At 38.0% G+C, this 17,706-nt stretch overlaps 1 protein-coding gene across 1 annotated transcript; it reads right to left on the minus strand.

Moving 5' to 3' along the window:
- Positions 1 to 347: 347 nt before the first annotated feature.
- Positions 348 to 2,286, minus strand: LOC120015757 (zinc finger BED domain-containing protein DAYSLEEPER-like). The gene is made up of 4 exons (XM_038868306.1): positions 955 to 2,286; positions 804 to 853; positions 653 to 727; positions 348 to 555 (listed from the first exon to the last, which is right to left on the minus strand). The coding sequence occupies exons 1-3, from the start codon at positions 1,256 to 1,258 to the stop codon at positions 680 to 682; spliced, it is 402 nt and encodes a 133-aa protein (XP_038724234.1). The 5' UTR covers positions 1,259 to 2,286; the 3' UTR covers positions 348 to 555; positions 653 to 679.
- Between the last annotated feature and the right edge of the window lie 15,420 nt (positions 2,287 to 17,706).

Raw genomic sequence — 17,706 nt, forward strand, 5'->3', positions numbered from 1 at the left:
TTTGTTGGCTTTTTTCTCTCATGACCCCCATTTCCTTATTTCTTGGCTTTTTCTTTATTTATTTTTTTAATTATGTTATGGCCCCACTTTTCCCCCAAAAGTCTCACCTTTTTTTCTTTTTTTCTCTTTTCCACCGAAATTCTCCAAACCCTTTTCTTATATATATATTTTTTATTTATTTATTTATTTATTGTATTTTTGGCCAGACGAAAACCGGTTACTACATTTCATATGATAGATATTACTACTATTGATGGAATTACTTATTCATAATGTTACTTGTAAGGACTAAAGACAAAACATTAAACCAAAATAGGGAATAAAAGGAGTCAGTATCCTAAATCACAATTCACACACCAAGAGGTCCAAGATACCTCCATCACCACCGTTATTGTCTACTGATATCTATAATTACTTATTAAATAATAAACCATCAATGGTCCATCACCGCTCCTCGCCTCCTCCTGCCCAAGTTGTCCCTTTGTAGGCTTGGTTAGCACCAGCACACAGGCCATAGCATGTTGGTCTTTTGGTGGTTCCTGCATTGGCAAGATCCTGAAAAAAAAGGTAGATAAATAGCTATTAGCCAAGTACACAAACTATAAAATGTATATTACATGTTCATCATCAAAGTCTACAAAGTGCAAACTACCTGCTAAGTGCAAACTACATACTTCAATTAGCATTCTCCACAATCCAAATTTATGTTTGTGGTATCGCAAGGATCCTGCAATATGAATATAATGCAGTAAATAAGAGGGCAATACAATAAGCACCAATAAGAATCAAGAAACTAATATTACCTCCGTGTCAAAATCTTTATCAAAATTTTGAGGCTTTGAAGTTGTAGACTCTGGTAAAACAAACGAAATAACAAATATTAAGAACTAAAAAATCAATCATTATCAAAAATTCAAGACCTAGAAAAGTTTCATTTGAATAATAGTTTAATACCTTGACTCCATAACCAATCTCGGGCACACATCAAAGCCTCCACAGTTTTGTGATGAAGCCTACTACGGTGAGGACTTAAAATCCTCCCACTTGCATTGAACGTTGATTCTGAAGCAACGGTCGTCATAGGAATGGACAACACATCCTTAGCAATATCATGCAAAGTAGGATACTTGATGCCATTCGTCTTCCACCAACATAAAATATCAAAGTCATGTGTATTTCTTGGCAAGAGAGACTCTTCTAAATAGTGATCCAACTCCAACTTCACATGTTCATTGGTAGGAGTAGAATCCATGAACATTTCAAATCTTGTAGCATAAGCACCACGCTTGGGAAGTGGAGGCCTTGAACTTGAAGAAGAAGTATGCAAATCTTGACCTTGATTAACTCCCTTGGATAGTTTATCTCTCTTTCAGTACTCTTTAACCAAGTCATACAACATTTGCCTTATTTTTCCAATCTTCGAAGAAGATGTGCCACCATAAACAAGAGGATAATGCTTCCAATTGCCAACAAATAGTTCATGATATCCCAATAATTGTCAAACTTCACCTTCATTTTTGATGCCATAATTTTGACATCAATGTCATCAACTCTAATCCAGTCATCAATTGCCAACTTGATTTGGCAAATATGTGAGAAGAAAGTATTGATAGTTGGATATAAAGTTCTGGAAAACAACTCCACAGCATCAAAAAACATCTCTAATTTCGAACAAATATCCCTAACTTTGGGCCACTCTTCTTCGGTGGGGACTCTTTTATACAAAGTCTCGCGTTGTTTCAAAAGAGGAAACACATCTTTATAAATCAATGCAGTGTTAAGCATTAAGTAGGTAGAGTTCCACCGAGTTTTACAATCAAGTTTCAATTTTTTAGTGCCTGGAACTTTCAATTGACGTGCGGCCTCAACAAACTTTTCATCTCTTTTTGGGGTTGCCATCCAAAATGACACACTATATCAAATTTTTTCAATGCTATCATTGATCAAATCCAACTCATCCCTCACAACCAAGTTCAAAATATGTGCACAACGCCGCATGTGAAATAATTTTCCTTCTGAGATAAGTGAACTAGGAGGAATCTTGTCTAGGATGACTTCAATCATAGCATCATTAGTAGTGCAATTGTCAACAGTTAAAGTAGACAACTTACAGTCCAAATTCCAATCCAACAAGCAATCAACGAAAGCATTTGCAAGCACCTCAGCAGTATGTGGACAAGGAACATATATAAATCTACAAAAAAAATAATAATAATAGTTAAAATAGTATTAAGTCATCAATAATAAATATATGTATAATGACAATTATCTCACAAGACGACTTTGCAATTTCCATGAAGCATTAATGAAGTGTGAAGTGATGGCCATGAATCCTCTTCTTTGATTACTTGACGTCCACATATCGGTTGTCAATGTAATTCAGCTTCCATTTGATTCCATTAATTTCATTGTTTTATCCCTTTGATACTCAAAAATCCTAATGATATCACTCTTGACTGTATTTCGTGAAACAACTCTAAATAATGGTTGTAAAGCATGAGAGTACCTTTTAAAGCCCACATGTTGAACCATAGATAGTGGGTAGTCATGCAACACAATCATATTTGTAAGCTCTTCCCTCGCCTGATTTTGGTCGAAAGTGTAAGTACCAAGCTTCATCGACCCATCATTAGGATTCAATATAGATTGGTTTATGGTCTTTTGTTTCTTATACAAACGTGACTTCATATGGTCAAGCAAATGCTTAGTCCCATTGTTACGTTTCCCCCCTTAGACCTTCTTACAATCAGGACACATTGCCTTCTGTTTCCCACCAACGTACTTCTCTTCAAAATGATCCCATGCAGGTGATTTGTGTTTCCTATTGTTTCTGGAATTTACCTCAATATTTTTCTCAACAGAAGTACGGTTTGAGTTCGACCTTACCTCATTTTTAGCTCCTACATTGGGACTTGTTTGGATAGGAGGAGCACTTGCACTTTCACCTACTGTTGGAGCACTTTGGGTTGTTGGAGCATTTCCTGCTGATGGATTCTCCTTCTCCATCACAATTCTGGAACATAAATCATGTGAAATAATTAAATGAAAAGCAAATCAGCAACCTAAATACAAGTAACAGTCGCAAAACTTGAACAACAGAGAGTAGCAAAAATCTAAAGTATTACTAAGTATTAGATGGCATACACAATCTTCGAATCAAATCCCTATTCTTGCAAGTTCTAATTAGACATTGGGCATATTTCTTTCTTCAATTAAGCAAAAATAAGGAACGTATTTCAAACACTCCAACTCATTTGGATAACAAAGACTAATAATTAAAACACCTTCTATAGAGTACTTCTCAAAACTTTCAGAAAACTCTGATTGCTTTGAATTGGAACTTGCTAAGTAGAAAGCAAACTTTCTTGGCTCAAACGGTAAAAACAATTGCTTTGCAATTTCAACTTGTAAATTGTAATGACAGCATGAGCGCCATACAGCCAGCCTATGCACACACGAGAAACCCATATAGAGTAGAGAACACGAGAGGGTACAAGAATAGCATATAGAATACAACACCTGAGTCGACCAGAACTCTAGAACAAGCAACGAACCGAGTTGAAATCACTAGCACCTCAATCGATTTGTACTCCCCGAAGTAGAGAATAGCAAAGAACCGAGTTGAAATCACCAGCACCTCAGTCGATTTGTACTCCCCAAAGCAGTCGGTTGCAACAACAAGCGAAGAACATACATATGCGAATTTTAGGGTTTCAAGAATGAAAGGTGAAGTCTGAAGTCACGTTACTTCCGTAGAAGAAGAGGGATGTTTTGGCCCTTTTGGGCTATTATGACTTGGACTTGAATGAGAAACTGGGCCAGAAGAAGAAAAATGGGGAAAAAAAAGGCCTAGTCAAAATTTGACCTTTTAAGAATAAAACTAATATGTTTGAATATTTATTTTCTCATAAACTTAAAAAGAAATTATACTAATAGTCAATATGGGTTCGGAGAGTTAGAGTCGCAGTTGTAGAGAATAGATATGTGGTTACTGATTACTGGTGCCATAAACCTTAAAAAAATTATACTAATAGTCTAATATATACATCGTAGTATAAAGTATTGAACTATTTATACTATATAATGTATAGGGTATTAGGGTTTATGACTACTTAGGGTTTAGAATTTAGGGTTTACATATATGATTATAATGTCATAATGATCCAAATTACAACAAAAAAGACATTTTGGTTTTGTTATTTAGTTAGGGTTTAGGAAGTAGGGTTTAGGACTTTAGGGTTTATGACGTATTGAGTATATTTGAGTTAATGAATTGAAATGAAGTATTGAGTATATAATTATATATAATATGGACTAGGAGAGCATATCATATATTTAGTTAGGGTTTAGGGTTTAGGAAGTTGGGACGTAGGGTTTAGGTCCTTAGGAAGTAGGGTTTAGGGTTTAGGACGTACTGAGTATATTTGAGTTAATGAATTGAAATGAAGTATTGAGTATATAATTATATATTATATGGACTAGGAGAGCATATCATATATTTCATTATGAAAAATATAAAAAATAAGTATACTAAATACAAATTAATATTCATATATATATATATGTACAATATGTTATATAATATATATGATATATATATAAATATATATTTATTTATTAAAGTATTAAGTTCGGGTCGGGTTCGGGGCCGGGTATGGCATTACCATACCCTACCCGTCCCCACAACACTTCATCCGGGTGGCACCCAAACCCGAAATTTCAAGTCCCCGTGGGTCCCCAGACCCGCGGGTCGGATTGCCTTCCCTACCTTGGGGAGCACCCGTTTTGTTTGTGAGAAAGAAGGATTGTAAGATGCATATGTGTGTGGACTATCGACAGATGAACATGGTGGTAGTGAAGAACAAATATCCATTGTCGAGGATTCATGATCTGTTTGATCAGTTGAGGGGTAGTCATTATTACTCCAAGATTGATCTCAGATCGGGGTACCACCAGTAGAGGATTCGGGAGGAGGATATTCCAAAGACAGCTTTCCATACACGGTTTGGCCATTATAAGTACTTGGTTATGCCATTTGGGCTAACCAATGCACCTGCAACGTTTATGGATTTGATGCACAGGGTGTTTAGGCAGTATCTGGATCAGTTTGTGATTGTGGTCATTGATGACATATTGGTTTATTCAGCCACTAAGGAGGAGCACGTCAGACACTTGGAGATTGTCTTGTAGACGCTCAGAGAGCATAAACTGTATGCCAAGCTGAGTAAGTGTGAGTTTTGGGTGACTCAGGTGAAATTTTTAGGGCATGTGATACGCAGGAGGGGATAGCAATGGATCCAGCTAAGGTGGAGGCAGTGATAGCATAGAGGAGACCAAAGAATGTAGGAGAGATTCACAGTTTCCTAGGATTAGCAGGTTACCATTGACGTTTTATTGAGGGGTTATCACGAATTACAACGTCGATGACACAGTTGACTCGAAAGGATGTTCCATTTGTATGGACAGAAGAATGTGAGCAGGCCTTTCAGGAGTTGAAGACTCGACTCACATCGCCTCTGGTGCTGGTGATACCAGATAGAGGTATCAGATATCAGGTGTATTGTGATACTTCAGGAGTTGGATTGGGTTGTGTGTTGATGAAGCAGGACAGAGTGGTTGAGTATGCTTCACGTTTATTGAAGCCACATGAGAGGAATTATTCGGTGCATGATTTGGAGTTAGCTGCTGTAGTGTTCGCACTTAAGCAATGGAGATATTACCTTTATGGAGAGAGATTCGAGGTATTCTCAAATCACAGAAGTCTCCGGTATTTGTTTACTCAGAGGGATCTGAACTAGAGACAGCGTAGATGGATGGAGTACCTTGAGGATTTTGATTTTACTTTGCAATATCATCCAGGCAAGGCCAATGTGGTGGCCGACGCCTTGAGTAGGAGATTGGTTATAGCTAAAATGGCTATCCGTGAGTTTGAGTTAGTCGATACGTTTAATCAGTACCGACTAGACATGGAGGAGCGCAGAGACTTATTATGTCTATGGAGTTTGATTGTTCGTCCGGCACTTGTACAACGGGTGTTGGATGCACAATTGGGCGACACATTCTTTGATGACGTTGAGGATATGGAGGGATGGGTCAGAGGCACTGATGGAGGAGTCAGATTTTGGGGTAGATTAGTGGTTTCAGCGGATACGGAGTTACGAGACAAGATACTTAGGGAGGCACATTATTCACAGTTTGCGATGCATCCTGGTGCTACCAATATGTATAGAGATTTACGAAGATAGTATTGGTGGAGTGGCATGAAGAGAGATGTTGCACAGAATGTGACCCGATGTCTTACCTGTCAGCAGGTAAAGGCAGAGCATCGAAGACCCACAGGATTGTTACAGCCGTTTCCATTACCTTAATGGAAGTAGGAGCATCTCATTATGGATTTTGTGATGGGTTTACCTTTGACTTAGCGGAGACATGATGCAGTTTGGGTTGTTGTTGATCGATTGACGAAGATAGCATAAGCCTATTCGTTAGACGGACCCGATTGAGTCGTTGACCAGATTATATGCACGGGAGATAGTTCGGTTGCATGGCATACCATTGAGTATTGTATCTGACAGGGATCCCAGGTTTACTTCACGATTCTAGGGCAGTTTTCAGGATATTCTGGGGATGAAAATGAACTTCGGTATAACTTTTTTGTCTCCAGACTGATAGGCAGAGTAAGCATACTATTCAGATTTTGAAGGATATGCTTCGGGCTTGTGTGATGGATTTCCAAGGAGATTGGGAGACTCATATTCCTTTAGTGGAGTTTGTGTACAATAATAGCTACTAGAGCACGTCAAAAGAGTTACACGGATAGGAGATGTAGACTTCTAGAGTTTCTAGTGGGGGATCACGTGTTTCTGCGGATTAGTTCGGAAGTGAGGGGTACAGAGATTTGGGAGAGCGGGGAAATTAGCTCCGAGGTTTATAGGACCATTTGAGATTTTGGAGAGGGTGGGGATGGTAGCTTATGGGTTAGCGTTACCCCCACAATTGTCAGGGGTACATGGTGTATTTCATGTGTCTATGTTACGGAGATACCATAGGGACCCTTCTCATATATTAGATTGGTCTACCTTGGAGATTGGTGAGGACGCTACTTTTGAGACCCGTCCTATCAAGATTGTGGAGAGGCAGGAGAGGCGACTACGATCGAAGACCATACCCTTAGTCAAGGTGATATGGCAACATTATACAGTAGAGGAGGCGACCTAGGAGTTGGAGTCTGACATGCGAGGTAGACCTAGGTATGATTTTAATTTTGGCGACGAAATTTTCTTAAGGGGGAAGGATGTAATATCCTGACCCAATTTTTGCACCATTCATAGTATTTTCATGCGTTGATCGAGGTGGAGTGAACCTCAGTGATCGTGAACTAGGATTTGGGGAGAATAAAAATAAAATTAAGATAAAAATCTAGAAATATTTTTCATAAATGGGAGTTTTAAAAAGAAAATTTTTGGGTCAAGAATCACTAAAATCGGATTTAAATTGGATTTATTATGAATTTTTAAAGGTAAATGAATTTCCATTTTTGAGTGGCATTTTCCTAAATGTTGCAGGGACTACAGTGAAATTTTGGGGTTAAATATTTAAATACCAAAACTTTTTGAAATTTTCAAATATACCCTCTTCTTACACACAACTCTCTCTCTCTCTCCTATTTGTCTCTCTTATCATGGGTTACCGGTGATTTCGGAGACATTGACGATCAAGCTTGGTACCAAAAGGAGCGTACGGACGAGGCGAGCATAACCCAACTTGAATCGGGTTGAACGGGGCTCCGGTTTGGGAGAAATATGGGATTGAAGTTCCGGCCACCGTGAACTTCCTTTGTTCGATCTGGCCGATTCCAATGACGGTTTGGCTTGATTCAGGTACCTATGAGTTCATCTCTTTGAGCTCTTCAATTTCGTGTAAGATTTGGTAGGTATGGGTGGCCAGATCGCCGGCGGTGATGTTGGCTGAGTTTCGACCGAGTTTAACCCTGTTTGACCAGTTAGACCCATTTGAATCGGTTTGACCCGTTTGACTCAATTTGACCAGATTTAACCTGGTTTGACTCTATTAGACCCTGTTTGACCTTTGACTTTGACCCTTGACCATAGTTGACCAAACCTATTTTCACTGCATTTTCGTATATCGTGTTTTTCGGTGTAGACGGTGATCCCGGTTGAGATTCGAAGCGAGTTGGCTTTCGAAGTCAGGGGTTTGTCAGGGACGTGTGCTTGGTATTTGCTTTCTGATTTCCAGGTAGGGGTTTCCTTGTTCTTGCGTGTGACTCTAGAGTTTCGGTTTCACTGACTCTTATGATGTTATGGTTTCGTCGATATCCGGGGGTGAAAATACGACCTGTTTGCATGTTTGATTTATATTCCCTATTGATTATCATTGTTGGTATGTTTTTTAGAGTGGGGTGATTGGAGGTGGTTGATGTGGAATTTAGGGCCCGTATAGAAGCCCAACCTATTGGATACAGATTTATGACGGATAATATATTTATAGATCGGGTACGTACCTGTAGACTGTCTGAGATACGGTGCATCATAGAGGACGCTCTATGGTGTGTGGACCTGGACTGGAAGACGCCCTATGGGGATTAGGGTGGGTCTAGGGGTAGATTATGGATTATGAATTTTGGTGTACAGATTATGGATTTTTGGAGACCGGTGTTTGGTTACGGTGCTATATAGCCTTATCGGCTACCATATTACTTAGTTGGATTACTGATGGTTGTATATATTTATTGTACCTCATATTCTACATCATGTTCTTTGATTTCTTTATTCTGGATATCGATGTCCCCTTTCTATGCCCTACTGAGCTTCTTGACTCACCCCTCTTCGTTATTCCCTTTCAGGTGAGTTGGATGCGGGTGATGGCGGTCAGTGACGGGATGCGTGAGCTGATGTGTAGCCTCGAGTCGACTCTCCTAGCAAGGCGTGAGATTTTGGTATTGTATTCTGTGTATATTACTTGGTTTGTTTGGCATCGGGTAGTTACATTTTACCGTTCCACTGTTGTGCATGTACTCCGGTGGGTTAGGTAGTTGTTCATATGGTATTTCGGATACAAAACTGTTTCACATCGTGTTTCAGGGGTTATTATTATTAGTATTATTGGTTTAGGAATTGGTTCGGGGGATGGGGTGTCCCCTGCCGATCACATCCTTGTGGGTATTGGTACATTTCGATATACCTTAGGAGAGAGGGGCAAGACAGTAGCCTTACAGAAGAAGTCTTGCACAAGGCCCTATATGCAACCCCATATTCATAGTACCCTTTAGATAGCGCAAAACACTTTTAGCTCCCTTCAAATGAATAGTGGTTGGTGCATGTAAAAACTGACTCAACTTGTTAATAATAGAGATGTCTGGCCTTGTATCTGTTAAATACTGGAGACCTCCTGTCGCAACCGAAATCGCGACATAGGCGAACTTATAAAAAACAATGAAGTCGCCACCAATTGTTTTGGAGGTGCAATTGGTTACCTTTTGAAGTACCGGTTTGCCATTTAGAAAATTGGGCTCGGGGGTTGATTGAATGTGGGGAAGGTGTTAGCACCCCACAACACCAGCTCACGCGGTTACCAACACTTGGCTATATCAGAGGTTACATCAGGTTTCTTCAAAGCTTACAGTTCAGCTATTTCTTCCTTCAACTCTTTGATTTCCTTTCTAGCTTCAGCTAGTTCTTGCACTAGAAGTTCCTCCTCTTTATTCTTTAATAGCTATGTGTCTTTCCTTTTTAGCCTTGATACCTTTCTCAACCGTGTCTCTTCATAGGCACTCTGAAGGTCACATATATCAACAACCGAATCATCTTCTTCTGAGCTTGTTTAAGATCTTTGCTCGCTTAAGGTTACTGGAAAGGCTACTGGAGTATCCTTTTCATCCTCTGATTCAACGTCAGATTCTTCTTCTGTATCATCGCTCCAAGTGGTCTAATAAGCCTTCGACTTCTTTTTTCGATTTGCACACTCTTGAGCAAAATGTCCAAATCCTTTACACTCGAAGCATTTAGAGGACTTTGGATCTTTACTTTTCTTTTAAGCTTTGGACGATGAAGATTCCTCCTTCTTGAAATCCTTGAAGTTCCTGTTCTTCATGAATTTCTTAAAAATTTTTGTTAACAGCAATAATTCATTAGCAGTATCATTAGAATCATTAGTAGAGAGATAAGCAACACCTTTTGATTTTTTCAGTTTTAGAAAACTTGCCTCAAAAGTTTGTAATGAGCCAACTAATTCTTCTACCTTTATTTTATCAATATCTTTCCTTTCTTCAATTTTTGCCACCTTTATTGTGAATCTTTCAGGTAGAGATTTGAGAATCTTCCTTACCACTTTGCTTAATTCAATAGGTTCCCCTAGAGTAAATGATGTATTGACAATATCGCTCAACTTTGCATAGAAGTCATCAAATACCTCATTCTCCTCCATCCTTAAATTTTTGAACATAGCGGTAAGTTGTTAAAGCTTTGACCTTTTAACTATATTGGTTCCTTCGTGTGTCACCTTCAATAGATCTCAAACTTCTTTTGCCTTCTCACAGTGTGAGATCCTACAAAACTCATAAATACTCAAACCAGAAAATAAAGCATTTATTGTCTTACTATTCGAACCTACATTTTCAAGGTCAGCCTTAGTCCAATTCTCATAAGGTTTAAGAATTTTCTTACCCTTGTCACCAATGGACTCAGGTACACTATACCCTGTCACAACTGACATCCAAACTCGTTCATCAATGGACTTGAAATATGCCCTCATGTGGGCTTTCCAATATGAGTAGTTTGATCCATCAAACTGTGATACCAAATTTGTTGATCTAGATTCCATCATTGACACCTACTCCGATACCAAATGAGAATACAATATTCCTTTTCCAAGATTTTTAGTCAACGTAATAGGAAATCAATGTGGAAAATAAACAAATAAGAACACCACAAATTTAACGAGGAAACCCTTAGTAGGAGAAAACCTCAAGTCTATGAGCGACCAGCCTGTCAAAGCAATCCACTATGTGAAGAAAAACTTACAATCTATCGTTACCTACGACTCGATCATACAACTTGACTTAATGTATGCTTTAATCCCAAATCAACACACCAATGATGATTTGCAATTGCTCTTGGCGCCTCCAAGAGAATTTGTACTGAAGTAAGATCCATGTAACTTCTGAGGTAGCCTGCGTTGGTTACTTCGAAACAGTGCAGTCTTGCTCTTCTCTTCCTCTTATGGATCAGTCAGAGAAATCGACAGAGCAGCACCCAAACACAAAATTCACACTCTCATAATGAATACATATATGAATCACTCGTCAAAACATCTAAGAGAGTGGAAAAACAAAACAAACAAAAACAGACTCGAAGCACAAAATATTTCTCTATAGGTTTTTCTCTCTTCAAAGCTTTGATTCTTCACTACATGTTGATTTGCTTTATATAGACACCACGAACCACTTCTAATAATCTCAGATGTTGATCAGATGATTATCTTGAAGATAATTGCTGCATATGTTTAAGATGAAAACCAACACATATATATGCAATTAATAGACATTAGTGTTTATCCAACAACAAAACCACAAGGAGCCCATATCAAACCTCAATACTTTGTTCCTATCACTTCTCCTGCATTAGATAGGATCCATATCAATTTTATCCAAATAAAAACGTGTTCCAAATCAATACAGAGATAGAATTCAAGTAAAACACAAACTGTAGATTGATATCTGATTGTGGTAATCTCTAGAGCTTATCAGAAACTTACCTCAAGACTATTTTAACTAAATAGTTTAACTTATCATACAAGTGTCATATCAGTGTGGGATTTTTAATCCCAACAAAAGATATAGTAGCATATAAGGGTTTTTTTTCTTAAAGTTTTAATGACATGTAATTTTTTTTTTTTTTTTAAAAAAATTTAGCTGAAATTTTCGAGTTACATGTCAAATTTTCACATAATCATTTTTTGACCAAAATTTGTTGACTAAATGCAACATAAGCAAGAAACCTGAGCGGGATTGTTTCAAAATGCTAGGGTAAGTGTTTTGTCTCATTTTGAAACATTTGATGACGACTTTATAACAAAATTTATTTCAGTGATTAATTCATAACTAATCTTATCATTTGATGCGCACAGCTGCCTTCAGTATAGGAGATTGGGCTTTGCCACAATCTCTGATCATCCCCACGTTTTTCTCTTGATTTCTATATGTCAAGGTGACTACACGAGTTGCTCTTCAAGATATGGAAAGAAGATTTTCTTCTAATGTCTCCATAGAATAGAGAACGAATGAACTTTCTTTGAGAATAAAAGGTGATCGGCTAGAATGTTCTTTCAAGCCTTAATTTTCTTTCCTTCAATTATACATCTTTTAATTTGAGAATCAACTCCACAATCTCCTCTTTGTAGAATAGGAAACCAACCTTGATTTTGTTCTTCATAAATATGGGAATGGAACCTCCAATTCGACTTTGTAGAAACGGGTAGAGCACTCTTTTAAGTTTCTGAAGCAAGACTTTAATTTTGGTCTTCACCAAATAGGAAACCAAGCTTTTCAATTTGACTTTAATTGCAAACGGTTAGCTCCTCTTTAATGTTGAAATCAACTCCTTTGAATATACTTGGAAAGCTCCTTTGATTTGCTTCCCTTGGTAGCCGATTCAGTCATCCATAAAAAAATCCTAATTTTATTTTCTTCTTTCCATGTCTTCAAGAATGGTAAGTCCTTGATTTGAGGCTCGAAACTTGAGAGAGTAAGTTCATAAACTCTAAAGTTCAACGGTATTAATATGGAAGACTGTCTCTTGTTTTCATGGCAATACACATATGGAAACTGTTGGTAAAGTGTCCTAAAAACATACCATAGATGATGATAATTCTAAAATTTATGTACAAACATTTTAATGTTGCATTTGTGTTTTTGTTTATCGTCTTCTGTACTGGACAGGAGACGTAACAATACTGGTAGCTTTTGATACTCACATCCCACTAGGCATGCCAAAAATATGTTGGTTATTGAAGCAACCGGCATGATAAACAATGAAGTCGCCACCAATTGATTTTTAAGATACAATTGGACATCCGTTCTGGTCTACGAAAAAAAATGGGCAAAGGGGTCTATTGAGTATGGGGAAGATGTTAGGCACCCACAACTCCCGAAAATGGTTACCTTTGAATGTTTTCCTATTTGGCTCTAATTTGTTTTTTGAAAAATCCCATTGGAATGTAATGAAAAATCCACTTGGAGTAGTTTAGAGAAAAAGGTGCACGGGATCACTACAGCCATTCCCGGCTTGGCCAAAAATGAATAAAAATCCCACTTGGAGTGGGTATTGATGATTTGAAAAAAGGTGTGCACGGGATCATTGAGGCCATTCCCAACTTGGCCAAAGATTGGATAAAATCCCACTTGAAGTGGGTTTGGTAATTTGAAAAAGGGTGTGCACGGGATCATTAGGGTCATTCCCGGCTTGGTCAAAGATTGGATAAAATCCCACTTGGAGTGGATTTTGATGTTTTTGAAGAAAGGACTCTTGAGGATTTGGTTGATGTACCAAAGGGCACACAATCAAGGAAAAATGTTCAATTCAAGCCTTACTCACAATTATGTTCCTCATGAGAAAAGAAAGAATCTATTTAATGTTTATTGAATGGGTCAAATATCTTTAAACCGACCTTTGAGTCCTTAAATAAATTCTCCTAATCCCTAAAAACATATTTGTTTTCCTGGTCCACGAAATCCAAATGTTTTGAATGAATGCCAATGGAAACCCAATATCTTGAAGGCTCCTTGGTATTTAAACAAAACATAAGGGTTCCATAATTTAATCTTGGTGTGTTTATTAATGTGAGACGGCTTGGATTAATCCAGTGACTAACGCGTCGCATTTATTTTCATGGCATTCAAACAATCCTAGCATACGTCTATGTATCATGGCATAGTGTGAGAAATCAAAGTCCTAAGCATGCATTCTAATGCAATCATCATTCACAAAGTCATTTCCTAGCTTCTATATGCTTCTAGCATCCTAGAATATCATGTATGCAATTTTCTATTTTACGTCCACTATTTTTCTACACTATTACATTTTACAATTATGTTCAAAATAAAATAAAAATACAAATAGTATACAAATATAGCCCATGGGGGTCAATGCTCAAACCCAGTCCAATTCCTCCAAGTATGCCCTTCAGCCCAAGTCCTCTAAGTTGCCCCTCGGCTCAAGTGGTTCACTCGACCCAAGCCCAACAAGCAAACACAAAAGATGGGTCAATTGGGTATTCAAAACTAATATGAAATTCAGATTAAATTTAGTACAAATTCCCATACATTATAAACATATGAACTAGCATGTATACCTACACAAACACATACACGTATACCTATAAACCTGTACATATACATAAACACATACCCGTACATAATCGACCCATATCCATATACAAACACCTGTACGCCAATTACATATAGATATACATATTGAGCATATGAACAAGCAAATGTTTGCACAGACAAGATTTTTATTCAATTCCTATATGTACCCATAACCCACATACAAGCAGCAACCTTTCATATATGGACAAACTAAATCAAGGGCTAAAATATTATATCTGTCTTTAGACTATCACATCTTTCTCGATTATGTCCTTAAACTATAAAATTTCTTCATTCTATCCTTAAATTATTGTTTTGTAAATCATTTCTATCCTAAGTCAACTCTCCGGTGTTAACTCCGGTGAAAATGCTTTCGTGGCATTCAAACTCCGGCAAAAATGTCACGTGGATTAGTTTTTAATCAATTTAATTTTACATGTCATATGGAACTTTAAAAAAAATAAAAAGAAAACCAACGAAAATTAAATTCTAAATGAAATAATCTCGATCTCGCAATCCTGTACATTCCGATCTCACACAGAAAATTGAAATTAAAATGAAATCAAACAAAAACAATCCCAATCTCAAAGAAAAGTCATGCTTCACTATCCCCACAAATCTCACTAAAATGAACGAAAGGAAAGCGGGTAGGCAACCCTTGTTTTTTTTTTCTAGAGAGAGGTCAAAGTAAGGCAGTGAAAGAGCTTTAAGTTTTATCTGTAAGCTCGTGGGTAATAGGTCCTGGAGACCCATTTCGTTTTTCGTCTCAATTCGATTCTGGCTTTGAAAGGAAGCGGCATGGCCGCATGGGTCTGCCACCAAAGCAGTTGAAAGGAAGCGTCATGGGTCTGCCACTCCGCTGAAGGCATTCATTTTGTTCGATTTTGTTCAAATCTGGGCATGTTCGAATCTGGTTTTTTTTTTCGTCTTCCATCCTGCCTTTCTTTGCTTGGAACTTTTGTGATTAGCCCAGTCATGAACTACCTGGTTGGAGTTTTGAAAGCGGGAGTGATTGTTGCGGTGTGAAAGAGAATCTGATTTCAATTTCGGGTATCCAATCTTGATGAAGGAGAATGTTCTTGGTGTTCTTCGCGAGAGCGATTTTTATTTTATTTTTCTTGTTTAATTAGGTATACACGTCTTAAACGAATTTTATTTATTTTCTTTTTTAATACACACATGAATGCCACGTCAGCATCTTCACCGGAGTCAACACTGGAAAACTAACTCAGGACATAAATGATGTGCAAAACAATAGTTTAAGGATAGAATAAAGAAATTTTATAGTTTAAGGACATAATCGAGAAAAATGTGATAGTTTAAGGATATATATAATATTTTAGCCCTAAATCAAGTATTCAAACAAATATTACCACAATGAACAAAAGGTTTAAACCGGACATCAACAACAAAGAACAAGCAAGTATCCTTCAAATCCTATACATATTATAGATCATACACATTGGAATAGGACCAGGAGAAATATATCCGAAAGCTTTGCAAAACCAAAATCATGAAATCGAACAGGAGGTATTGTAACAGGGTCCGGTATGACATGATGAACACTGGTATGGGTCAAAGAAATGAATCCGGCTTAAGCATGGAGGCAGGGAGCAACACATGGGTTTTGCAAATAGATATCCAAAAATTTCCAGAGATTGAAGCATACACAAAATGGAAATCAGAACTTAAAGATGAAAGTGTGTGAATCATCACCTTTTCGACCCTAAGCTAGAAGAGACCAAATCTTTTCTTCTCCTTGCTATCTCTCATGACTTCTAGCTGTAGATCCTCTCCTTCTCTTTTGGTTTCTTTTTGTCCTCTGTTATCCCGATTTCTCCTTCTCTCCAAACCCTCCAAAACCCTCGTCTTCTTTTTTTCCCCACCTGCTCTGCCCAGCACGCCTCTCCTCTCCTTCTCTTTTTTTTTCTTTTCTTTTATCCTTCCCTCCTTTTCTCCTCTCACCCGATTGCTCTTTTTCTCTTTTGTCTTTTGTTGTGTGGTTGCCCCTCTCCTTTCTCGCTCAAAACCTCTAAAACCCTATTGTGTGCCCTTTATATTGTGCAACCATCTCCTCATTAAACCCTAACTCTTTTAATTGTCCATTTTTGCCCCTACTTTTTCTCTCCTTTTAGCCAAGAGGACTACCTTTTTTGGTCTTTTTTATTTTCTAATTTTCCATTTATTTATTTTTCATTCCCTAGATATTTTCTAGGGCTTTGTTTTTGGTAATTGGATCAAAACTTAGGAATTGGGCCTTAAATTTTGAGTTTATGGGCCTACGGGCTTTTAAGCAAAGAAACGAGTTTGGATTTCATTTTTCTTCCTTTAATTTTTATTCTGGATTTCATATTTTTATTTTTTCTTTTATTAATATTTTTGGTCGGACGAAAATCGGTTACTACAGCTACCCCCCTTTGTATGTCTTTTATGAAATAAAAGACAGATAAAGGTGTAGTTAGCCGAGTTTCGACAGGAAAGATGAGGAAAGGTGCTCGGGATCACTGTAGCCATTCCCGGCTTGGTTGAAAAATGTGCTCGGGATCACTGTAGCCATTCCCGGCTTGGCTGAAAAAAAGTGCTCGGGATCACTGTAGCCATTCCCAGCTTGGCTAAAATCTGTGCTCGGAATCACTGTAGCCATTCCCATCTTGGTTGAAATCTATGCTCGGGATCACTATAGCCATTCTCGGCTTGGCTGATGGTGCTCAGGATCATTTGGAGCCATTCCCGGCTTGGCTATGGTGCTCGGGATCATTTGGAGCCATTCCTAGCTTGGCTAATAATTTGTGCTCGGGATCACTGTAGCCATTCCCGGCTTGGCTAAAATCTATGCTCGGGATCACTGTAGCCATTCCCGGCTTGGCTGAAATCTGCGCTTGGGATCAATGTACCCATTCCTGACTTGGCTGAAAAGGAGTTTTTTGTTTCTGAGAAAAGGTGCTCGGGATCACTGGAGCCATTCCCGGCTTGGCTTAACCGCAAGATGTTTCGAGCAAGTGATATGCTTTGATTTGAGGAAAATGACTATGTCCAAGCTGTACCTTTTGCATAAACCTGCCATAATACAAAAAGGACAAACAAGATGCAACAATGATGCATGTAATGACCTATTTTGTTCAAATATGAATGTCTCATTAATGAGTGAATGCATGTTCTCTCAAGGCTTTGTCATCCTCAAGCACTCGTACAGTTGCGAATTGCTAGACTAAATCTGCTTCCTTGTAGGGTTTGAATTTCTGACTCTGGATTTTCAATACATCTTATCTATTCTGATTAGTAAAGGCCTTCACTCATTCCAGAACCCCAACTATTGAACTATC

The sequence above is a fragment of the Tripterygium wilfordii genome, chromosome 14, assembly GCF_013401445.1.
Source record: "Tripterygium wilfordii isolate XIE 37 chromosome 14, ASM1340144v1, whole genome shotgun sequence".
NCBI lineage: Eukaryota > Viridiplantae > Streptophyta > Magnoliopsida > Celastrales > Celastraceae > Tripterygium > Tripterygium wilfordii.